This window comes from Mus musculus, chromosome 11 (genome assembly GCF_000001635.26).
Source record: "Mus musculus strain C57BL/6J chromosome 11, GRCm38.p6 C57BL/6J".
Classification (NCBI taxonomy): Eukaryota; Metazoa; Chordata; class Mammalia; order Rodentia; family Muridae; genus Mus; species Mus musculus.
This window is the reverse complement of record NC_000077.6, coordinates 111,700,767-111,726,797: the sequence shown is the minus strand read 5'-3', so window position 1 is coordinate 111,726,797 and position 26,031 is coordinate 111,700,767. Positions and strand designations below refer to the sequence as shown.

The 26,031-nt window shown below is 38.6% G+C and overlaps 1 protein-coding gene across 1 annotated transcript; it reads left to right on the top strand.

Annotated features, from left to right (window-relative positions):
• Nucleotides 1-496: 496 nt before the first annotated feature.
• Gm11677 (predicted gene 11677) lies at nucleotides 497-4,861 on the top strand. The gene is made up of 4 exons (XM_030246470.1): nucleotides 497-522; nucleotides 754-853; nucleotides 1,177-1,634; nucleotides 4,852-4,861. The coding sequence occupies exons 1-4, from the start codon at nucleotides 497-499 to the stop codon at nucleotides 4,859-4,861; spliced, it is 594 nt and encodes a 197-aa protein (XP_030102330.1).
• The last annotated feature ends 21,170 nt before the right edge of the window (nucleotides 4,862-26,031 follow it).

Here is a 26,031-nt window from a genome sequence, read left to right as displayed (position 1 = left end):
TGCTAAGCTTGTTGCTTTCCCATCTTGGCTTAGCTGAGAGCGGCACAGCTGAGAACTTCTCCTGGAGTTCCTGTAGGCCCTGGAATCTCCTATTGGGTTGTGCTGATTCAGCCGAGGTCTGGCTGTTCCTGTTAGGTCATTCAACTGCTGCTGCTCTCCCAACGCTACTGAGCTGGACTGCTGGTGTGTTTGTGAGTGGACCGAGTTGCTGCTGCTGCTGCTGCTGCTGACCTGTGGACAGAACTATTGACTTTCTGACAATGCAGATGGGATTTTCTCCAAAGAACCATTTCTAAACAGGTTTACTTCCCCCCAGATCCTGTCTTTTCCACCCCTCTGGTGGGTGGTGGGCTAAAAGGGAGGTTGAGGCCTTTGGGAACCATCATTAAAGGAGAAACTTGAAAAAAATTATTGTTACATTTACTTGTTTTTCTATGTGTCTACCTGTTAGCCTGAATGTCTGTCTGTTCATTCTCTCTTTTCATGTAATGTTATAATGTTCCTCTCAGACACAAGAATAAGGTATAGGCTTATTTTTGAGACCCACTAATTTAACCAGGATCATCTGTGAGACCCTGGACTTGGAGTTATTCACTAAAGTCTAGTGGATTTTTTTTAGTGGCTGCACAATTGAAGAAATTGACTGCTCTTCACCCAGAATCCATCAGTAACAAATAGACAGGAAGGAATTGGTCCTATGAGACCCTATGAAGCCCTATGCGTTGCTCCATGATCATCATTACCGGTTAATAGAACCATTCTTATTAGGTCACCACCAACAACTATATATTTAAAGACTTCTGCAGTGATCAAGTTTGGATATGAAAGGTCCCCTGCACTGCCTCAAAAATTGGTAATATTTTGTAATCTTGGTCTTCAGCTATTGACACTATTCTGAAGTAATTGTATCTATGGTAGGGATGGGTGTTAATTGTAACAGTGGATGAACTCACTAATGATGGCGTTCTCAATAAAAGACTAGAAAATAGGCCTTAGTTTGAGGAAATAATTCACAGGACATGATGTAAAGCATAACCCAGACAAAGAACAATAGGTAATGACTACTGGTAGAAGAAGAATTAGCCTCTCTAATGATGAGCCTTCTTATTGGTTATTCAATGAGGAGTGGTCAACCTTGAATTCATACATATAAAACAACAAAAATGGACACAACAGTGGGCACACCTCCAGGCCCACGAGAGAATTCACACAGGAGAGAAGCCATATAAGTGTGGAGACTGTGGCAAGCGCTTCAGCTGCAGCTCGAACCTCCACACCCACCAGAGAGTCCACACTGAGGAGAAACCTTATGAGTGTAATGAGTGTGGGAAGCGCTTCAGCTTAAGTGGCAACCTAGACATCCATCAGCGGGTCCACACAGGAGAGACGCCATATAAGTGTGAAGAGTGTGGGAAGGGTTTCAGTTCAGCCTCAAGCTTCCAAAACCACCAGAGGGTCCATACCGGAGAGAAGCCATTTCACTGCAATGTCTGTGGGAAGAACTTCAGTCGGAGCTCACATTTTCTAGATCACCAAAGAATTCACACTGGGGAAAAACCGTATAGATGTGAAGTGTGTGGGAAGCGCTTCCCCTGGAGCTTGAGCCTTCATAGTCACCAGAGTGTGCACACAGGAAAGAACCGTATAAATGTGAGGAGTGTGGGAAAGGCTTCAGTCATGCCTCCAGTCTGCAGGCCCATCACAGTGTCCACACCGGTGAAAAACCATTCAAATGCAATGTTTGCCAGAAGCAGTTCAGCAAGACCTCAAACCTCCATGCCCACCAGAGGGTTCACACAGGGGAGAAGCCCTACAAATGCGACACGTGTGGGAAAGCCTTCAGCCAGAAGTCCAGTCTCCAAGTCCATCAGAGAATTCACACTGGGGAGAAGCCATTCAAGTGTGAGGAGTGCGGGAAGGAATTCAGATGGAGCGTGGGGCTAAGTTCACACCAGAGGGTCCACACAGGAGAGAAACCCTACACGTGTCAGCAGTGTGGGAAAGGTTTCAGTCAGGCCTCATATTTCCATATGCACCAGAGGGTCCACACTATATAGAGACCTTAAATTGGCTACATTTGCTGTAGGTACTATAGTCAGAGATCACATCTTGTCTTCCACCAGAGTATCCACACTGCATGGAATCTTTAGTTTCTGCTGTCAGGTGGGCTCTTAGCTGATGATTGTTAAAAGTATCCCCAACACGCAGAGGCTTCAGGAGACTTCATAAGAGCTTTATTTTGGTATTTTTGCCCTCAACTTATTCTCCTACTGTACTCGTTATGCAAAGGGAAGAGAGTATTTTAGAATGGATCTTCTTAGTATATAAATAAAAGAATTTAAAAAACGTAAAAAAAATGGACACAATAGGTTGTTGTATATTTATGTCCATACACATGTATGTATGTATGTATGTATGTATGTATGTAAAAAATAGCAATCAAATAAGAGGTTATCAGCCTGAGTGGGAGGAACTTAAGATTGGTTCAAGGAGGCTGGGAGGGTCTGGAGGGAGGACCTGGAGGAGGGGAAGTGAGGTCATTCTTGTTCACTGAAGGAAGAATCTATTTTAGGTCATGGTTTCAAAGAGTTGAGAGCAATGACTCACTGGCTCCATTACTTTTGGCCTCAGGTAGCATCATGGAGGTGGAAATATGTCATACATGTGGCTCTCATCTTTAGTACCCAATAAGTAAAAAGAAAGTGGCATGGAACAAAGTGTATACTTTCAAACTAAACCCTCAGTGATCTTTGTCCACCTAAATATACTATGTCTGCAAGTTCCGAATCATGCCTTTAACTTCGGAAACCATCAATGGATTAATCTTTTAAGTGGGTCAAAGTTTTCATGATTCAATCTCATCTCTTAAAGACTCTTTTTTTTTTTTGACATTTCATTAAGAGCCAAACCTTCAACACGTGGTTTTAAATGGACATATATGATACAAACCATAACAAGTCCTGAACTAAAATCATTGGCAGAATGAAGTACATGTGATACAATAATGGGTCATATAGGTAGAACACAGCAAAAGACTGTTTACACATGATCAAGGCTTTCTAATAAAACCTTAATATAGTAAATTATGTTTATTGTATATATTATATTTATAAATAAAATAATAAATAATAAAACATTCATAGAGTAAGGAGAATTATAATACCTCAGCCTAAGTGGACAAGTGCAGAGCAAGAGACTATGGAAGATACAATGCTGCACAGGATCTCAGTGGAGAAGAAAAAGCTGTGATAAAGCCTTGCGTAGGTAGAGGAAGAATAGGGACCAAAGAGTATAAACCATTTGGATCCTCCTTCCTCAGCGTGTGTACATATGTGTCCCATGGTCCTTGATAAAGACTGAATCCAGAGATATAAGAAGCAAGAGTGTGTCCCATTGTGCCAAAGACAGCATGCTGGTAGAGGTAGAGTAGGTAGAGAAATGAATAGAGGGCTGAGGACAGAGTGAAGACAGAGATGACCAGTCTGCATAGTCAGTGTGCTATAACTGGAAGACTTTTAGCTACTTAGTTAGAATGTACTAAACAGAACCAGTATTTAATTCCTCCCTAGGTCTGTTAAAAACAAAAACAAAAACTGAGAAAGTGCCAAGTGATTTATTTAATTTTTCTAATTAATGTTTATAATCGTTACTTGGAGTTAATATCGAGTGTTCCAATCATTTAATGTCACTGTTGAGATCTGTTTAGTTAGGTATTAGTTTTGACTGTGCGTACATCTTTATGGTTGTGGTTTGAAGGCATCTAGGTTGGTGGATTTTTTTTTTTCACCTCATCCTCCACCTCTGGAAGCAATCTTGTTGGTTGATCACTTGTTTATCCATTCCAGTTTTTTTTAAATCTATATCTATATCTATATCTATATCTATATCTATCTATCTATATATATATATATATATATATATATATGTATATATATCTCAGACAATTAAAAATATAACATTGACTTCTATAATGATTATTTTACTCTCTTTACTACCAATCACATGCTGGCATTTGTCTACATTCCTCAGAAAGCAGGGCAAACTCCTCAGAGAATTCAGAAGAGAATACTGTTCCCTTCCTGACGCAATTCAAAGGGTTTGCTGGATCATTACAGTAATTTTAGAATCTGTGAAAACCCCTCTGGCCCTCAGAAGGTGTTGAATGCATAGGAAGGGAGCAATGAACTTGAAAGTTTCTTCCCATCTGGCAATTCCCCCAATGACCAAGCCGAAAGAGGGCTGCAGAGAGGGAAGGCTCAAACAGTGTTGTGAGGGCGGCTTCCCACTCATGTTCCGGAAACCACTGAGACAAGGGGCTCACAGCAGTGGCCACATGGTCAGGAGACTCCACAAACATGTGGCTTCCTCTCTTGTTTTCTCACAATCCCCCCCCCCCTCTCTCTCTCTCTCTCTCTCTCTCTCTCTCTCTCTCGTATGTGTGTGTGAGGTAACAATTAACAGTGAAGCTATAAAAGAAAAAAATTGAATGACTTCTTCAAAGTCATTCAAAGAGTTTTTTTTTTTATAATGAGATAACCTAAAGCATTTATCTTCCCTTCATGAAAAAGAGAAAGTGTGTGGGGGGGAGTGGGAGGGGGAGAGGGAGGGGAAGTGAGAGGGAGAGGGAGAGGGAGAGGGAGAGGGAGAGGGAGAGGGAGAGGGAGAGGGAGAGGGAGAGGGAGAGGGAGAGGGAGAGGGAGAGGGAGAGGGAGAGGGATCTATGTCTAGAGAATAAAGCAAAGATTTGAAGTGCATATTCTATCCCATGACAACACTGAACTATAGACAGCTTAAAAAGATACCATTTCTCTATTGTCAGTGTTTTATCTGTGATGTTTTCTTCTTTGATAGCTATCTATGATAACTGAATTAATTTGGGAATGTTTGTGGTGTCTTTGAGAGTGATGGGATCCCTTTGACACCTTGGTGGGCTTAGCTCAGAGAGCTAGGGTTCTAGAATCCTGCAGGCTAGCAAAATTCTCTCAAGTCAGTGCCTATCAGGCTCTTGTCTAGCAAAACCCAGACAGTACAGTTCATGGACTGCAGGGTGTTTGAAAGAAGCAATTTATTATAGGCAGCTTATGAACAAGAAGGAAGACAGAGCTCCTGTGCAGGAGGGGTCTCTGGGCATGGGACACCATCGCAGGTAACTGTCGTGGGGTTAATAAGACTTCACTGGATAGAGGAGTTCATAAAGGAAGAGTTGGTCAATCCTCATCCCACCTCTGGTGTCCAAGTACCTGGAAGACTCAGTGGTGGTTTCAGTGTGGTCTTTAGGAAAATGACAATCCTTTAGGAGAAAAGAAGTACAGAGAAATCCAAACTCCCCTTCTGGCATCCCTAGCTTCTTGCCATCGCAGAACCAAAGACATTTTGGTTTAGATACTTCTGGTAACTGGGTCTCCAGCAAGACTGGGGCTCCTGGTGTTTCCAAGGTTATTTCTGGCTTTTACACATTAAAGAAACTGGTCCTGTTCTGGGGTCTTTTGATTTGCAACTATTTACCTGAGAATGTTGAAAAGCAGTGTGATATGATTGGCAATGTTCTAGGAGTTCCTGTGCCATTTGTGACTTCTCAAATTTCCATAAACATATCTTTGCCTTCATCTGAAACTATTAAGGATATAGGGGTTGTCCCTCTGTACCTTGTCACAGATTTTTAAGATCAATGAAAAGGTTGGAGTAGGCATTGATATTATCAGATTACCATAAAGAATAAAAATTCATAATGGTTTCTATAAGAAAAATACAATCATTCAGATTGTATAGAGATACATTTTGACATTAGGTTGAATAACATGAAGGTTCCATATTTTCAATATGTATTTTTGTCTGATTTCTTATTTCTGGTTTCAAAAAAAAAAGCACGAAAATGTAAGGATTTGATCACAGACTGAGTTTTTTGTATGTTTTCTCTGTTTTACAAATTTTATCTTTAATCACCATCATTTATATATAAAAATTTTATTCACAGGTTTTTATAATAAAGTTTAAAATAAAAATTTAAATAATCATCGTCACTACATATGTATATGTAGTATATTTTACATATGCTTACATACGACATAATATAGATGGTGGTTATGATTGAACATATCTGCTATACGTATGGGTTCAGGAAATATATGCATGTTTTCAAGAATGTAAGACATGAGAAACTGCCCATGTACCCATAGATTGTCTTCTACTCATGCACAAACAGACATCACTAAGTGTACTCAGCAGGAAAAAAAGAGACCACATAAATGACTTTGCTGAATTGAACTTATATATTCAATTATATAACTTAATCTATTATATTAATATATAATAACTTACATATTCAATTGTTTTATATTGGGATGTAAAATTTTTGATAATATAATATAAAATAAACTAGGTATAATATCAAATTATAATGTGATATGAAAAATTACATTTTAGGCCAGAAATACAAAACTTGTTTATCAGTAAAAAAACACTTCATGCAGTTTACTAGATTAGCCATATAGAAACAGTGACAATTTAGATAGAAACATGAAACATAATACAAGACCTATTTGTGACACTACTTCATCCTAATAAGAAGCATCAATGATGATGTGTCCTTCTCATTATTTAAAAGTTTATTCTTATTAATTTTATTGTACAATATACCTTGATGAATGCAGGCAATAACAATTGATAAAAAATGGGCTCTGAATTTAAAGCAGGGTGGGGAGGTGTATCAGGGAGGGTTTGGAGAGAGGAAAGGGAAGAGAGAAATTCTGTAATTAAAATATAATTTAAAAAACATTACACACACACACACATACACACACACCAAAGAGCACGTGAAGGGAAGGACAAATAGTGAGAGTTGGAGAGAATTGAAGGGATGGAATTGATCAAAAATGTATACATGTACAAAATTATCAAACAAAAAATGAAGAATATCCTAGAGAAAGCAAAGGAGCATTGATATAAGGAGGAAACAATCTAGAAAACTAATTTTCTCTGTTTTGTCATGCATTTGCCTTTGTCTTATCATGGGCACGTCTCTCTACACTCTGCCCCACAGTGACTATGCACCGTCTCCTCTCACCCTCCTGTCCATGGATTAGCATCCAGGTTTCCTTTTCTTTTTTTAATTTCCTAGGAATTAGGTAACAAAGTATCTGAATATTGATCTTATTTCCTGAGCTTTTTTTATTAGATACATTTAGTCCTGTTTTACTGAATATCCTGAGTTGTTTCTTCCTTTACCTGCCACATTTAGCTACATTTTGTGGTCCATGGCTTTCACCCTGTAATGATGAAAATCTTTCTTATCTCTAGCCTGGTTTTATCTTTGTAAATTTTGTAGGGTTTAAAATTATCTATCTATCTATCTATCTATCTATCTATCTATCTATCTATCTATCTATCTATCTATCTATCTACCTACCTACCTACCTACCTACCTACCTACCTACCTACCTACCTACCTATCTATCTATCTATCTATCTATCTATCTATCTATCTATCTATCTATTTCTAATGAGAACTAAGGAAATATAACCAGTATCCAAATGTTCGAAAACAGAACCCTAAAGGATGGAGAGAGAGATCAGCTGAATAAGAGTGTTAACGACTCCTGTAGAGGTTCCCAGCTCATATGACAACTCATAACTGCCTAGACCTCCTGTTGCTGATCTGGTACCCTTTTCTCACTTCCACAGCCACTATACATTCATGGTGAGCATCATGCAGGCAAACATATTAAAAAATATATAACCACATCAGCAGCAGCATTATTAGTCAGAAGATGAAGCACATTTGGAAGCTAATTTGCAGCATAAATTTGATAACATTTTGTGTAGCTCAAGGTGACCTCAAACTAAAGATCTATTTCCAGTCCCTCTAGAACCCAGGATCCTATGTGTGTCCTAGCGCACTTGGCTGTGGGTGTTATCTTTCTTAACTTCGTCAGTTTTGAGGTTCGCTGAAAATGCTCCAGCCTATATTTTTACAAACATGCAACACTATCAATCATATTGAGGACTACCTCAAAATGATACAAAGCCTAGAGCTTTGTTTACCTGCTGTTGGAATAGTACTGCTTCCAGGGAGGAGGTACCATTACAGGAAACACAGAAAGCTATCAGGAAGTTCCTATGAAGAAACGTGACCCTTTTCACTCTTGTATCCAGCTTACCTGTATTGGTCAGGTTCAGGAGAGAGCAAAGTACTGATGCAGATCAGTCCTACATCACAAACCACATAGATAAGAGATGCAGGTTTGATGGTAAAAGACATTAGGTTCCTAAAGAGCACTCTATGTAACTGACTATATAACTGTTTATAGTTTATGTGTGAGTGTTCAACTTTGGTACACTTTATGAATCCATATGACAATATTAAACTTAATGCATCTTGGAAGGATAAATACAATCACAAACATCTAAAAAAATGTCTGTACTTCATGTTCCTTATCTACCAATATGAAATATTTAAATCTAGAGGACCATGTTTGGAAACTAATTTAGTTCGAGTGTGGTTTCAATGGATGCTTGACTTTGTTTTAAGTGCATATTCCCAGACTTGTGGCCTTGTCATGGTAGCAGGAACCTGATTTTGTTCGAGGTATCCGTATAGGAATCGCTGTGTTGATCTTGTGGGGTCATGTGTTCACTGGCAATAATACTTGTCATAAGAATACAAACCAAGGCTCTAAGGTAAAGCAAATACGTCTTCCCATGAAGGCTTGCCTAGGCATAAACTTACACTTGACAGAACCTCATGGGCTCCCCCATCCTATGATATTACTAGTGTATGATTTCTAATTACAGTTATCTGTCTAAGGAGTCTTCCTTCTCAGATTTCATTTCATGCTTTACAAAGCCCCCAGCCTCATGCAGTGCCTTACAATCCTCAAGGTAGTTGCACATATAACTAAATGAGACCCGGACATCACCTAGTAAAAGTCTAGTAGAGTGTGTCAGACCTTCGCATTAGACCTGTAGGTCAACTCCCGAGCCACTTGCTTATTACTACATGATGAAAGTCCATCTGTGAATGCTCTCCTATTCCTAGTGGCTGGTTTTCTGGCTTACTCCAGACTTGAGACATCCCCATTGCATCACTCAGACCACCGGAGCTTTTGTAGAACAAGGGAAGGACATTTCATCCATTCACCATTTCAGATGAAATCAGCCATGACTTTAGTAGGTGTGAGCAGTCAGCAAGTGTGGGTAGCTGCTCTTACCTCCCTTTCTTCTCACATACTCAGACACAATTTTAACAGTGTGCACACATGCCAGTGGGGTATCAAGGACTTAGAAGTGCGTTCTAAGGATGGGAGTTGGTTAATCTTTTCACTATGCTTAAGATTCACTTATCTTTGTTGTTAAAATGTTTTAAAACTAATAAAGGTAGGGGAAGTTATATGTGAAACTTCCATTGAAATCATAGCAAGTAAAAACACTGCTTCCATACTTTCTGAAAGTTGCACAGAACATGGGCATATACTGTGTTATTATTTATGCATCACACGTAAACTGTATTCTCTTGATCTTATTTTCCTGTATTTATTTTCCAATAATTTATTTTTTTATTCACTTTACGTCCTAATCACAGCCCCCCTCTCTCCTCCCCTCCCTTAAATCTGTCCCGCCATTTTCATGTCCCCTTTTCCTCAGACAAAGGGAGCCCACTTTGAATACTACCCAATCCTAGAATGTCTTGTCCCAGCAGAACTAGGCACATCCTCTTCCACTGAGGCACAACCAGGCAGTCCAGGTACAGGGAAGGGGATCCAATGGCAGGGAACAGAGACTCCACTTGTTACAGGACCCACATAAAGACCAAGCTGCACATTTGCCATAAAGCATTTATTTATTGTGTGGGGACATGCACAGACCAAGGCATCTTGTGGAAGTCTGAGGACAACTTTGTGATTTTACTTATCACTTTCTAACATGTGGGTTCTGCAGATGGAACTCAAATCTTCAAGCTTGTAGGCAAGCACTTTTACCTCATGAGCTATCTCACCAGCCTAGAATCGTGGTCTTTTTAGACTGTATTGTAAGAACCACACTGTGTATTAAGTCAATACACATTTTCTGCTTGGGTTAATTCAATAGAAGGGATGGCAAGGCTTAGAAGCACAAGGGAAAAGAGAATCTGGGCATCTGTTTTCAACATGTTGTCATTAGGTCAACATTGTCTTGGCTTTATTACACTGCTGGTAGCTACACATGTTCTCTTTACAAAGTTGGGTTCTCTGTGCTCTGGTAAGCACACTTAGGAGTAAATACCCACAGTCCCTTATTCAATAGTTTGGGGATAGAGCTAGACCTCGACCCCTTCATTCTTTGTTTAGCATTCAATAACCACGCACATGCTTAAAACCATTCTGTTGGTTCCCCTTACGTTATTATCTCATACACACACCAGATGATGTCTGCAAAGCGTATTGTCAACACCTTGTCCTCTCTCTGCTCACCTTTCATTTGTTGCCATCCTTTTATGATTCTATTCTGGCTTTAGAGCACCTACAGTAACTACTTCTCAATTCCACTTCTGTCTCCCTATGTCTTCCTATGCTTTCCAGTGATTTTGTATTCCTCATGCTCTTTAGATATTCTGACTCTTAGGAGTCATCACCCCTGAAGGAGAGGTCTCTGATTGCCTTCAGCTGGCCACACATAATTATTTTTTAATACATCATCTCATTTTGTTCATCTGCTAGTAATTGGTACCCTGAGCCCATGTCGTTACTTTTCCCTCTCCTTCATTCATTCAGCTTTCTGTAACTCCCCAAAATTTCTAATTGTTTAGAAAAAATTGACTTGTCAATAGTCAAATTATTCATAAATATCTATATATTCTTTCAAAGAGGGTGTAGGATACTCATTAAAGAAATAAGTTTATGAGTTAATAGTTTGAGATTCCCCTATGAAAATGAAAGCAAACTTACTTCTAAAGGACATATGCACAACTTCCTATGACACATATGACACATATGTGTATGTCTGTGTATCTGTTATAGTTAATAACAAATTCATTCTTAAGCAAATCTGTTTAGCCTTTCCAGCAGGCCTCCACCATAATAAAATTGTCAAGCCATTTTTCTTTAATAATTACTGACACCAGCTATAAATCCCTAAACTGGTCAATAACCTATAACCCAGCACCTTTCAAAATGGAATGTGAGAAATTTATGTTCTCTCGGAGAATGGCTTGTATATAATGTCCCAGACAGCAGTGCCTCCTGAGTAAGACCACCTTTTTTGAGCAATAACGCAAACACAATAGCATGGAGCTCTCCCTCCTGTCCTCCCTCCCCCATCTGTAATGTCTGAGACGGCTTGTTTTGGAAGGTTTGAATCGCGCCCAATGTAACATATTGGGTGCTACCTTAGCACATACAGCACTAAACCACCCCACAGCTCATTAACCTTTCGACTATAAAAAGGGGAAAGAAAAAACCTTGCAAAAATGTCAGCTTAACTTTCCATTTCAATAACAGGGTTTGGGGTTAACAAAGAAGAAAAGAAAGAAAAGAAAAGAAAAAGCAACAAGACCTCGGGCTGTGTGGTCATTATAATTAGGAATCATTCATAATTATTTTAAGCCATAAAGTAAAACATAGTAAGACAACTAAATTTAAGCTGCACCCTATATCTTTTTTATTGGATATTTTCTTTATTTACATTTCAAATGCTTTCCCCTTCCCAAGTCTCCACTTCAGAAACTTGCTATCCCATCCCCTCTCCTCCTACCTCTGAGGCTGCTCCCCCACCCACCCACCTACTCCCAACTTCCCTCCCTGGAATTCCCCCAGAAGGAACACTACCCAATTCATCCTATGAAGACACAATTACTCTGATACCAAAACCTCACAAAGACCCAACAAAGAAAGAGAACTTTAGACCGATTTCAGTTTTGAACATCTATTCAAAAATACTCAATAAAATTCTCAAAAACCGAATCCAAGAACACATCAAAACTGTCATTCAACATGAACAAGTAAGCTTCATCCTAGGGATGCAGGGATGTTTCACTATATGGAAATCCATCAATGTAATCCACTATAGTCAAATCTCATTAGATGCCGAGGAAGCATTTGAGAAAATTCAACATTCCTCCATGTTAAAAGTCTCGGAAAGATCAGGAATTCAAGGCCCATATCTAAACATAGTAAAAGCAATATATATCAAACCAGTAGCCAACATCAAACTAAATGGAGAGAAACATGAAGCAATCCCATTAAAATCAGGGACTAGACAAGGCTGCTGTCTCTTTCCCTACCTATTCAGTATAGTATTTGAAGTACTAGATAGAGCAATTAGACAACAAAAGGAGGTCAAAGGGATACAAATTGGAAAGGAAGAAGTCAAAATATCACTATATGCAGATGATATGATAGTATACTTAAGTGACCGACCCCCAAAACTCCACCAGATAAACAACTGATAAACAACTCCAGCAAAGTGGCCAGATATAAAATTAAGTCAAACAAACCTGTGGTCTTCCTCTACTCAAAGGATAAACAGGCTGAGAAAGAAATTAGGGAAATGACACCCTTCACAATAGTCACAAACAATATAAAATATCTTGGTGTGACTCTAACCAAACAAGTAGAGGATGTGTATGACAAAAACTTCAGGTCTTTGAAGAAAGAAATCTAAATTGTGTCTTTTCTACAGAACTGATTATGCTAAGTTTTCAAAAATAGACAATAGCATGAAGTTAATTATATTTACAACAAATATAATGAAGCATAAGTAAAACCATTGCAATATATTTTTTAATATTCTCCTAGCATTCAACAAGTGCTCATTAATCAGCTTCATCTACTGCAAACCCATCTGTAGGACCATGATAGGCAGCCCATTTTTCTGGTTGATCTACCTTTAAACCCTGGAGACCCAGCAGATAACTCTGCAAGGGACAGACGGCCTGATTGCCATGCTCCCAGACACTAGGCTCCTGACACAAGGCCCCAGCTCCATAATTTTGTGGCTGTCAGTCACATAGGGCAATGTCCCAAACTCCTGGTATTCTGTCTGGATTCCACCCCCACAGTTACCTGGCAATAGCCAGGTAGGCCTGGCCCACTATAAAAGGGGCTGTTTGCCCCCTCCTCCCTCTCTTGCTCTTACTCCTCTTTCCCACTTGCTTCTCTCTTGCTCTCTTGCTCCCCCTCTTTCTGCATTCCCTTCCCCCTCTCTACATGTGGCCATGGCCAGCCTCTTCTCTACCTCCCCCCACTCCACCCCCTGCCTTTCTATTAATAAATGCCATAAAAACATGGACTGTTTCTTCTCATCAGGATTCACCATGCTGCAACAATGGAGTAGGCCTTCCTCTAAAGAGCCACAAGCCTAATCTCCCTTGCTGTGCTTCCAGACAGGGTCTCCATTAAACTGCCCACCAGACCAAGCTAAGGACTCTCATCCCTGCAAGAAGCAGCCAGAGCTCTCCTCCTGCCCTGCCCCCTTTTCTCAGTCAAGAGCCAGTCCCGTGGCCCCCATTTTGCTCTCAGCTCTTCCGTGACATCTAGTGGTATTTGCAGTGTACATGAGCTAGAACCTGTCATCCTCAGCCTCCTTGCAGGCCAGTCGACCCCAAGCCAGACTCCGGCAGTTCTGCAGGGACCCCAGACTGCAGTTCCCCAACCCTGGAGTGGGATCCTGCAGCTTCTCATAGCCAGACACCCACCCAGGGACTAACAACCTATGAAAACTTGAAAAGAGAGCAAACAAATAATTTAGTAAAAATAATTATGTATATCTATCTATCTAGATAGATAGATATAGATATATGTAATATATAAGTTTATCTAGATGTGTATATGGCTGTAGTGACACGTGACACTTTATGTTCATTGAAGTGTCATCTTTGAAATATAAATTTCAATCAGGCAAACTTTACTTACATATTTCTGTGGCCAATTCCTATATTATTGGAGAGATGTACGTTTGTATATAGCCTTCAGAAAATAATTTGGCATTATGGTGTAAAGATAAAACCTTTCTGATTTAGTAAACATTGTAGGGATGTGTCATATGGATGTAACCCTAAAATTAAAAGCAAACACATTTGAAGGCACCGCCTAAAACATGTCATAAAGAAATGAGAATAACCTCATTTGCAAACCTATGGAGATATAAAAGCAAACACAACAATTACAGTGTAATTATTGTACTTAATGAAACTTTATGTGCATAGCAACAATAATAATTAAAAGCTTGGTGACATAGAAATGCACAAATAATTTACTTCAAGGCAGGATAAGTTGCATACATACATTGGTATACTGTTTCTGGATGTGTGTATATGTGTGTTTTCTAGATCTCACACTCACACTCTCACACACACACTTATACTCACACACACACACTCGCATTCACACACTCAAATACACACTCACACACACACACACACACACACACACACACACTCACACACACACACACACACACACACACACACACACACACACCCCAGTACATGCACAGTGAAGCAACATTGTTCCAGATATATTCCCATACGCATAAGAAGTAAAGATCTGCATAGTTTTGAAATATAGTAAGTAGTTTTGGATTGATGATTCAATTTCTACTATACATATAATAAACATATACATCATATATATTATGTTTTTATTTTATATATGACCATTCCTTCCCAGTATTTTTTGTACTAACTTAAGAATCCATTGACATTTCCATTTGTCTACTTTATTAATCTGACCAAGCTAATGCACTTTGGTCCTTGTTAGAGACATCAGGGTTTCGAGGGAAGAGAGATCACCAGCTACTGGATTCTTAATTTCATTCTTTTGTCATTTGAATGCAGTACCCAAAGGCAGCAGTCATGTAGCCACATGATCAGAGGAGGAGCATTGTGAAATATCCCCCAAAGACGTGCAAAAAGTGATGCCACGTCTTCCTTGTAACCCACACTGCAGTCACCCATAGTCGCAAAGACTGTTGGGAAAGAAGGTTGAGGAGTAGAAATCTGTATCTGTCTGTGACTATGAAGTAGGAAAAATGGGTATGAGTTATGAGAGGAAGTGTCCGCCGTCTGTCTTGTCACACAGATTGCCTTGTTTTGTGATGCTGAGAGTACTTGAATCACTTAATCCCGTCACCCACCCTGCAACCCAGGTAAAGAAGCTGTTTGTTTGTTTGTTTGTTTGTTTTTTGGACAAAGCTGGACAGTGAAGTCCTGTGTAGTTAGAAAGACTTGGTTTTGGATGCCATCACTGGGCCCCAGTTGCTGACATACCTGGGTGGTTGGCATTTTCTTTCACACCTTTCTTACAGGGGGCAATTTCTGTTCCTTAAATGTAGGCTGAGTCGAGGAAAGACAATTCATACCTGGATCTATTTTATATAGAAGCCTGGCATAACTTTCTAATTTTCTTGGTAAAATGTGTACTTTCATTCCTTGTTTTAAGGATGCGTCCATAGCTCTCCCTTACTTGAACTGATTTCATATTGTGTTTTCTGTCATCGGCTGCACTAATGAAGCTGCTGGCTGGGAGACCTTTACCTCTATTCTGTCACCTTAAGTGGTTAAAAATGAAACCAAGAGTTTCAATTACACACCAAAAATCACCGGTATTCCTATGATTTCTAGAATATATTAACTACAGTGTAGTTGAGTCTATTATCTGTTTAAGATTCAACCATTTCTACCAGCCAAATCTGTTTCCTCATAGAAATGTTTGAGTCTCACTTTAAGCAAGAAATATATTTTAAGAGCCCCCACATTATTAACATACTAGAAACCGAGAAAGTAATCAAGGACGAATGTTTTGTGAAAAGGACTCAGAAGCAAAACTGAAGGACTTCTACCACTAGATGTTGAAACACTATGAGTTTGGGTAAGGAAATAAATATTTTAATAACAATAATCCCAGCATGTTAAACTCATGAAGTCATAATGATAATAAAACGTACCACATAAGTCATCTTATAAAGGGGAATGACGACGTCTCAGTTTTTTTGCATTAGTTTGCTTGTGTATTCAGTAGTCTGAACTTGTGATTTGGTGATTGTGTGAAGGAGAGGAAAACTCCATCCTCTTATTCCCTCCTCTCTCTATGTGAATTCTGAGGCATGACATCAGCTTATCAGGCTTGGAAGCCTTGACCCCTGAGCTCTCACATAGACTCCAAGGTACTTGTGCAAACTGACAAGCAAAGAATAGTATCAAATATCTCCTGTAATCATGGTGGCTAAATAGTATATGATTTTTAATAGTGAATAAATTCAGCTAGGTAAAAAAAGGGGGGGACAACAGAAAATTGAATCAGTCACTCCCAATACCTTAAAGATCTGTGCTCTGCAAAGATGCAGTTCTTTAATTTACAAGTCATAGAACCAATGTTCATTTTTTTTTTGTCCCAAAGGAATCAGACAGAGAATAAAGGGATAAAACTATTGATGAAGAGTTACAGAACCAAGCTTGCTAAATAGACCAGGTGATTCTATTTACAGGTATGTAAGAGGCAGGAATATGAATAGAAGATAATAGTTTCTAATGTAATAGAGAGCCACAGGACAACTATAAAGAATGATACACCAACTATGTGTAAGATATTTTTAATATGCCCCCTCATGGTATCCCAGCATTCTTGGAGCCTTTATGGGAAACACTTCACACATTCGAAATTCAAGGGAATTAAGTGTTTCTGAACACAAATGAGATAAACAAATCAAAGGAATTCACTCTAACCAATGGCTTGTCTTCACCCTTAGGCAGAACCTAGGAATTAAATTAATAATGATGTCCAAACCAAAACCTCTGAGGAAGAAGTGCTGTGGAGCAAGAAAGACTCTCGGTCCTCAGCCCAGGCATGCTGGATCCTACCACAAATATGCCCTGGGAACATTAATTGTAAGCTAATTGATGCTATTCTTACTAAAAGAATATAGATTTTTTTAAATATATACATAAGGATACTAACTAGGTTTCCTCATTAGTTTTTATTAAAATAATTCTTAGGTAAAACTACTAATGTGGATGATTTTAATACAGATAAGCACCTTTCAACTTTTAATAAACTTTGAAAAAAACACATATAAAGCAATGCCTAAAGTTTTGAGGCTATGGATATATAAAAATTAAATTGCTATGGATATATAAAAACCTCTAAGGGCATCTCTCACTTGATGCAAATCTACTGTTTTATTTAGAGAATAAGACATGAAGGCAAAGATAAGTAACTGGTTTAATAATATCAAGGTACAAATTAGGAAGCCAATAAAATGCTTACGTGGATGTCTCGGTTCTCACATCTATATTTACCTTCTCATTTTCTTTTTTTTAAAATATTTTTATTAGGTATTTTCCTCATTTACATTTCCAATGCTATCCCAAAAGTCCCCCATACCCTTCCCCCCACTTCCCTACCCACCCACTCCCACTTTTTGGCCCTGGCATTCCCCTGTACTGAGGCGTATAAAGTTTGCAAGTCCAATGGGCCTCTCTTTCCAGTGATGGCCGAAAAGGCCATCTTTTGATACATATGCAGCTAGAGACAAGAGCTCCGGGGTACTGGTTAGTTCATAATGTTGTTCCACCTATAGGGTTGCAGATCCCTTTAGCTCCTTGGGTACTTTCTCTAGCTCCTCCATTGGGGGCCCTGTGATCCATCCAATAGCTGACTGTGAGCATCCATTTCTGTGTTTGCTAGGCCTCTGCATAGTCTCACAAGAGAGAGCTATATCTGGGTCCTTTCAGCAAAAGCTTGCTAGTGTGTGCAATGGTGTCAGCATTTGGAAGCTGATTATGGAATGGATCCCCGGATATGGCAGTCTCTAGATGGTCCATCCTTTCATCACAGCTCCTGTGGAGAAAGAGGAACACTCCTCCATTGTTGGTGGGATTGCAAGCTTGTACAACCATTCTGGAAATCAGTCTGGCGGTTCCTCAGAAAATTGGACATAGTACTACCAGAGGATCCCACAATACCTCTCCTGGGCATATATCCAGAAGATGTCCCAACCAGTAAGAAGGACACATGCTCCACTATGTTCATAGCAGCCTTATTTATAATAGCCAGAAGCTGGAAAGAACACAGATGCCCCTCAACAGAGGAATGGATACAGAAAATGTGGTACATTTACACAATGGAGTACTACTCAGCTATTAAAAAGAATGAATTTATGAAATTACTAGGCAAATGGATGGACCTGGAGGGCATCATCCTGAGTAAGGTAACCCAATCACAAAGGAACTCACACAATATGTACTCACTGATAAGTTGATATTAGCCAGAAACTTAGGATACCCAAGATATAAGATACAATTTGCTAAACGCATGAAACTGAAGAAGAACGAAGACCAAAGTGTGGACACTTTGCCCCTTCTTAGAATTGGGAACAAAACACCCATGGAAGAAGTTACAGAGACAAAGTTTGGAGCTGTGACCTTCTCATTTTAATTATGCCATCATGGTCCCTCTTTTTAGCTTCTTTGGGATAAAATAATCTCACAGACGACTCTGTAGATAACCGAGCATACAGCGAACAGGAGCGTTTTACAGTGTAAAAGTGACATCTGTGATAATTTCTATTAACCCATCCAGAGTATCCCCCTGGCATTTGTTTTGAGGAGGATTTTGCTGTTCTTTAATTTTGCCTGTCATTGTAGTTATCTAATGTACGGAAACATTCACAAGACAACTGTTGAAAACCCCTCAGCTAATGCTGCTCCCAAAGCAACACTTTGAAACATGAACTTGAGGATACAAAGTCAACTGCCCATCAGCAGAGTAGTCATTTAGATAACTAAACCCTGGGAGAGAAAATCCTATTAAATTGTGAAGATTAAACAAGACAATTCTATACAGAAATGGTCAAGAAGATTTATCTTCAAAACAATTTCTTATAAAGAATGCAAAACAACTCAAAACCATACATGATGGCGTATGCTGATAATTGTGGTGGATGAGAGACAGAACCAGGAAAACTGCCTTAACTTCAAGACCAGCTTTTGTAATGAGTTTCAGTTAAGCCAGAGCCACCTAGGATGACCATGCCCACAAGATAAACAAAGGGACAAACACGTGAGACTAAAAGCAATAAAAATCAACAAACAAAACAAAACAAAACAAAAACTATGTGCAAAAAACCAACTTGGACAGGGCCATGTCATCGCACTAGCCTGTTTCCCAAGCATCCCTGGGTCCCATCACCAGCTCTGCAAAACAAACAAACTAACAAGCAGACAAGCAAAAGGATCTTAGGGCAAACAAGACAGCTCAATGAGTGGAAGTGTTCACGGGGCAAGCCTGAGGACAAATCATTTTGGAAAAAGAAAACTAACTTTTCAAAGTCATCTGAACTCCAACAAACACCACACAAATCTTTCTGTCTCTCTGTCTTTCTGTCTCTGTCTCTCTCTGTCACTCTCTCTCTCTCTCTCTCTTTCTCACACACAGATAATAACAATAATAAAGTTATAAAATTTAACAAAAAAGAACTCCTCTCACTCCTTTAGTACTTTAGTTGTTTTGATAGAAATTATCATCTTGCTTTACTACACAGAGTCCGTGTTTATTTTTCCCTAAAAACAAAAGAAGAAATCTAATATTGTTTGTTTTGCCTTAAATATATTGCCTCGTTCTTCGAAAGGGTTAAATCATTTCCTCCTCTTTGGTGCTTTTCTTTTTGTGTGTGAGGTTCCGTACTAACCCTAGCTCTGTCCAAAAGGAAATTAAAATGAAATACATCAGGCATGCTGGGACTTCACACTTCAGAGACTTACAAAGCAATATGGCCTGGTTAAATTGATTGTCACTTTAACTGCCCACAGCTACTCTTCAAGAAGGGGGCTTATGGTTTTACTGTTCTTAACGGGACCATATCCCCTTTCCAATGGCTTAATTTAGGTTGTACTGAAATTCCTATTAAAATAAGGGTCATTAATATTTCATTAAAAATACCCATGATGTCAGAAGCAACTACTCCAGCCTTGCCAAGTTACAAAGAAAACTCTCTATTCTCCTTTGGGCTACTAACATCCTGATCATCCAATGTACATTTATAGTTCTCTTTGACCTGAAGGAGAAACAAATGACAGAGACGAGGCTGTCAAGGAGCTCCTATCACCCAGGCCGTCTACATTTGGAAGTCCTCAGATTTTGTAGCTTGTGCTTAGCTTGGCTTCAAAAACGTGTAATTTTCAATACAGGACCAAACTTACCATTTAGATGACAATTGACCATTTAAATGGTCATGACATTACATAAAATGATTAGTAATGAAAGTCCTAGAACAAACCCATTAGCATCACAGCTTATAGGTGAAAGGTGTATAAAATATCAATCATATTAAAATTGCATGGTTTCATTCTTTTTATTTTTTGTTTTTTCTTTCTTTTCTTTCCTTTTCTTTTCTTTTCTTTTCTTACCTCTTCTTTTCTTTTCTTTTCTTTTCTTTTCTTTTCTTTTCTTTTCTTTTCTTTTTTCTTTTCCAGTGTTTTGAGACAGGCTTTCTCTGTGTAGTCCTCACTGTCCTGGAACTCACTCTGTAGCCCAGGCTGGCCTGGAACCCAGAAATCCGCCTGCCTCTGCCTCCCAAGTGCTGGGATCAAAGGTGTGCCACACCACTGCTCGGCATGTTTTCACTCTTAATTGCTTGCAATTAGACACTTAAAAAAATCTTTGATTCAGAGAAAACAAGTCTGACGTTTATAGATGATAACAGCTGAAATAGCCAGAGTGAACTATAGTATTAACTGTATTCATCAATGGCCTCAGAACTTATTCTTCTTTACCTAGTAACTTCTCTTGGTCTTCTGGTCTACCATCTCTTTATCTAATCCCATACTACACCTTAGCTGACTCCAGGACTTAAACGATTCTACATTTAAATTAACTTTCCTCTTGTATCTTCCACAGCTGTGTCTTTTCAACATATTCCTTTATTTTCAGTAGATTTAAATGTATTGTATAAATACATGTATATGCTTCATATGTATATGAGATTGAATATCCCACATGTCAAGCACAAAACTCAACATACACTGGAGGTGATAGAAGATTTACATTAGGATTATAATCTAGTTAGTATCAAACATCAATTGCTACCAATGAACTAAACAGTAACTGAATACATACAGATGTGTGCTTGGGCATGTAGTCTGCAGACACTTACGTAACTTAAACTCAAATCTCAGTGAGTGAAAGTCCCAGAGCTTGCTCTCTACTTCCTCTATGTCCCTCAGTCATTGAAATGGTCATTGCCTCATAGACACATTCAGAAATAGGCAGTACTCTCATTCAGACCTCCTCAGGCAACTGGATTAAGAATATACTCATGGAAACAAAATGGTATTCTTGTGCACTTCAAACCTGAAGGGAAAAGTCGGAAGAAAGGAACTCATCCACTTGCTTTTCTGGTTCAAAAAGAAATGATAGAAATGGCAGAAATATGACACAAGACTGAAAGGCATAAAAATAGATTCCTCTGCTAAAAAGTAGAAAGGAAATGTGGTCTGAAGAGCAGCTCAGGCAGTCTGTCATGCTGTTTTCTCTTTTTTGTGAGTAAAAGTTAGATAAACCACATTTTCATAACATTTAAGAGTTTTGAACAAGCACTGAAATGTGATTTCTAAGTGAGTCACATGAGCATCCGAGCCACAGAACCTTTCTTTTCTAAAACAGTAAGTCAGTAATCCATAAGACTTCCTAATATTGTGCTTAATTTCTAATTGCATGGAAAGAGGAAATGTAATGTTCAGATTTTTAGAAGATATCAATAAATCCTCAATTTAATCTCTAGGCCAAAGACATGGTGATAAATTCCAATTCAGTTAGGGCATGATTAAAACAAGACATGATGTCTGTGATGAGAGTTTCCTAGACCAAAATCCCTGCCATATTTCTGGCATGAAATTCACTTTTATTGTCTCTTAGCCAGGCCTGTAATGAACTGAACATCGGCTCTAGTGTCTTCTGTACTGTCATGAAATGAGGGTGATGTAGGGACAGCAGTCACAGTCCTTCCTTTTCCAGTTCAGCAGTCTTACTGGATCTTCTGATAAATGGGAGACAAGACAAAGAACAAAGTAAGAACACGTGAAAGATAACGTGGGAGATGTATTTAAATCGCCATTTGAGGGGCTGGAGAGAGAGTTTAGCAGTTAAGAGCTCTTGCTGCTTTCACAGAGAGTTTAGGTTAGAGTCCCCAAACCAACGTGGATGTTCTTTATGTCTGGAACTCCAATTCCAAGAAATTTAACATTCTCTTTCTGTTTCCTTGGGCACCATGCAAATACATGGTGCATATACTCACAGGCAATAAAGCTATGTATATAATAATAATAATAATAATAATAATAATAATAATAATAGATACATATATTTTAGAAATTAAAACACTATTTGTCTTAGAACACAAAATTATACAAAAAAAATCACAGGACTCAATTTTAGATTAGAATATTGCCTTGACATGGCATAGATGTTTTATAGATAGCTCATTTGCTTTCTTTGGATAGTAAATAGAATTCTAGGTTAATGAATGATTTAATAACATCTCCTGGAAAGGACAGATGATATTTTAAGCAAACTAGAAGTCAGTCAGCAATGATGCAACTCTTTTGCTACAGTGAGGAAATGTCATAACAGATAGCACGTTAAAACAAACAAACAGACAAACAAACAACTCATGGTGTGTTCGTGTTCCAATAATGCTTTCTTTAAAAAAAATTAACCTAGCCAATTTGTTATTCATTAAATATCTTCATGTCCTTCTGTGCAAGATCACTTTGATAATGAAAGTTGCATTCTTAAGCTTTATGAATACAAGAAAGGAAGAAAATTAGCAGTTTGTACATCAAAGAGCCATGGATTTAATTTTCACTTTTCAATTAAACCTTGAAGTAGCCAGGTGACATACCATGGTACAAAACTAATATATGCTGGACAGATTGCTCAGAAGCTAAGAGTGCAGGCTGCTCTTCCAGCAGACCTGGCACACACAGGGCTAACAACCACCTCTAATTCTAGTCTCAAGGGATATGATGACTTCTTCTGACCTGTATTAGCACCAGACATCCACATGGTGCATAGACATAAGTGTAGAACAAGCGTACATACAAATAAATAACAACAACAAAACCTATACACAGACCACAGAAAATTATTTTAAATCTAGAAAGTCATTGGAGTAAGACCTTCATACAGCATGACGAACTAATCCTATTATTCTCTTCAAGTTAGTTGACTCAAATGTAATGTGTAGTTCAGGAAGTTACTAAGCATGCCTACTTTCCCTCATACGCAAATGCATTTTCTTTGGAGCAAATCTACCATTGATTCTTTCCTTCCAACTCCTCTCTTTCTTCTCCCTCAAACTCCTGCTAACATCATGTTTTCATTCACATACGTGTGTATGTATCTGTGTGAGTGCACATATATATGTGCATGAACATATGCCTGTGTATGTATGTGATTAACGAATAGACCTGGTCTACTGAGTGAGTTGCTGCCTGCATGCATGTGGGCTTAGGGTTGCTCATTGTAGCACAGGCAACTTACCAGGGGCCCAACCCTGAAGAGAACTGACTCCCAATTCCTGGAAGCCATAGACTGCCATCACTTCTCAGCTGGGAGTAGGGCCTTATGAGCACCCAACCTCCATGCTTGAATCTTGACTAGATGGATCTTGGGCAGGACTCTGAAAACAACTACAAGTGCTGATAGTTTATGGGTAAAACTCCCTGTCATTTCCTGAACACACTCTTTCATGTAAGTCAGTCTTATCTGACCTTTGATGACCTTCAGCTCCCTCAGAGGGAGGCTTATCTTTGGGCATAAGATTGGATATTGATGCTCTATTTGGGGACCAACACTTCTCAATCATGAACTCTCTGTATTTTGATTATTAGTGTGTCTTTATCAACCTCCATCCACTGGAATAAAAATCTTCTCTGATGAGGGGTGAGGTATTCCATAACCTATGAGTACAAGAACAAGTGTTTAGAAGGTCATTGGAACAATATATTGTAATCAATATGACAGTAGTAGTTTCTCCCCCGGGGTCTATGTTCGCTCTACCTCTGGGTTCCTGGTTAGGTTTACAGAACTAGGTTTGAGTTTCCTTCTTTTAAACAGGCTTTAGTTCAATCAGACAACTGTTGGTTACCCCCAGGACATGAGTAATGTATTGCACCAAAGGGCTTATCTCATCAGGTAAACTATTAATGTAGATCAATGAGTAAGACTGTTGATACATTTTCATTTCCTGGTAGCCTGCCTAGGTCCTTGAAGCACTCAGAAGGCTTGCCATCTAGGAGGAATCTTCTAGTTTAGCAACAACTTGAGGTGTGTGTGTGTTTGTGTGTGTATGTGTGTATGTATGTGTGTATATGTATGTGTGTGTGTCTATGTGCATATCGTCTGACCAAAATATGTGCTATTGTCAGCAACAGGGTCTCAGGTCCTGTTCATCAACCAATAGCAATAGAAATAACCGGTTCCTTCATAGTACCACAAACCAAATAAAAAAATAATTATTTTTCAAGTACTGTTCACATATACTTTTTTTTTCCAGATTTGGATCTTTGACTCAAGAATTATATCCTATTATATCTTTTCTTTTTGATTTGTTTTATTTATTAGTGTCTTGTGAGCATGAATGAATGTATGAAGTGTGTGTGTGTGTGTGTGTGTGTGTGTGTGTGTGTGTGTATGAGTGCCATCCATTGCATGCATGTGATTTGAGTCTAAATATCAGGAGTTGTTTCTCTCCTTCCATTGTAGGTTTTAGGGATCAAACTCAGGCCATTAGTCTTCTGTGGCAGGTGCTTTAACCTGAGAGAGCAACAGGATTAATTCCTAAAAGTATGTGTTTGAGAGTTTCACAAGTTGGATCAGATTCTTAACTTTAACGACTTTCTAGTTTTTAAATTATTTTTGGAATGTGTATTAATGCTTTTGTTTGTTTGTTTCTGCACTTAGTTCTGTGCACTATGTGTATGCATGGTGCCAATAAAGGCCAGAAGATTACATATATACATATGTATATATGTGTGTATATGTATTTGTATATGTGTAAGCATATGTATATATCTATATCTATATCTAGATAGATATTTTACTACATATTTTCAATTGCTTCTTATGGAATCCCAGCATCTACATTCTTCCCTCTCCTTACAGTAGTCATACCTTCTTACATCTTATGCTAACCACTCTTACTTGAGTTTTAGATTATGGCACAAAACATAATGTAAAGGAATATTGGAAAGGTGAATTTCTATAGCCATCTTAGCAGCACATACTGGAAGTCCATCTGCTGTCCAAGTAGGGACATTTCAGCTCTGCAGTTTCAGAGAGTGCCTCATGGAACCAGCTGTCTATGGCTGTGTCCCACTGTGTTTGCCTCCCCTCTCTGTATTCATACCCCTGTCTCAAATATCTTCTTAAAATACCAATGACAAGCTCTGTCTAGTTCAGAAGAAATCTCCCTTCCTCTGACTTTGGGCTCATAGTTTGTTCTAAGGGCCACTCCTGCTCAAGGAGGAAAATAATTGAGACATTTCATATTAATTCTGAGTGGTATGATGGCTTTATGACTGAGGCTTGCTCTTCCAGAGTTAGTCACATTAGCGACATTTTTGCTAGTATCCCCTTAATTCAATATCCCCAAAACAAGAGTTTTGTTTCTCCCTTTCATCTCATTACACCTTTATCCAGTTTGACAGATTAAAACATATTTCCTCTCCTTCCATAAAGCTGTCAGTGTGGCTCTCGTTTGGACATTGCCATCTGAGTCTTGACCCTAGAAGTATTTAGATACCTATGTTAAAATTATTGACTTTTAAACACATCTTCTACATTTTACATTTTCATAAATCAAAGTGGGATTTATTTATGGCATACAACGCAGTATTTTGATTTATATACACCTTATCAACTAATTAAATGAAACTATTTGACATACATGAGTTAATACTAACTTGTTGACTAACTGCTTAGTTAATTAACCGAACTCTTGAATTTATCTTACTAAGCAAAATAATACATATTTTGATTAACATCTCGTCCATAGTTTGAAGGG

Bases quoted from the DNA above. Each gene is read 5' to 3' on its own strand.
- Gm11677 (XM_030246470.1), top strand. From the start codon at position 497: ATGTTCCTCTCAGACACAAGAATAAG. The intron at 523-753 runs GTATAGGCTTAT...ACCGGTTAATAG, and splicing joins CTCTCAGACACAAGAATAAG to AACCATTCTTATTAGGTCAC. The intron at 854-1,176 runs GTAATATTTTGT...TGGACACAACAG, and splicing joins CTGCACTGCCTCAAAAATTG to TGGGCACACCTCCAGGCCCA.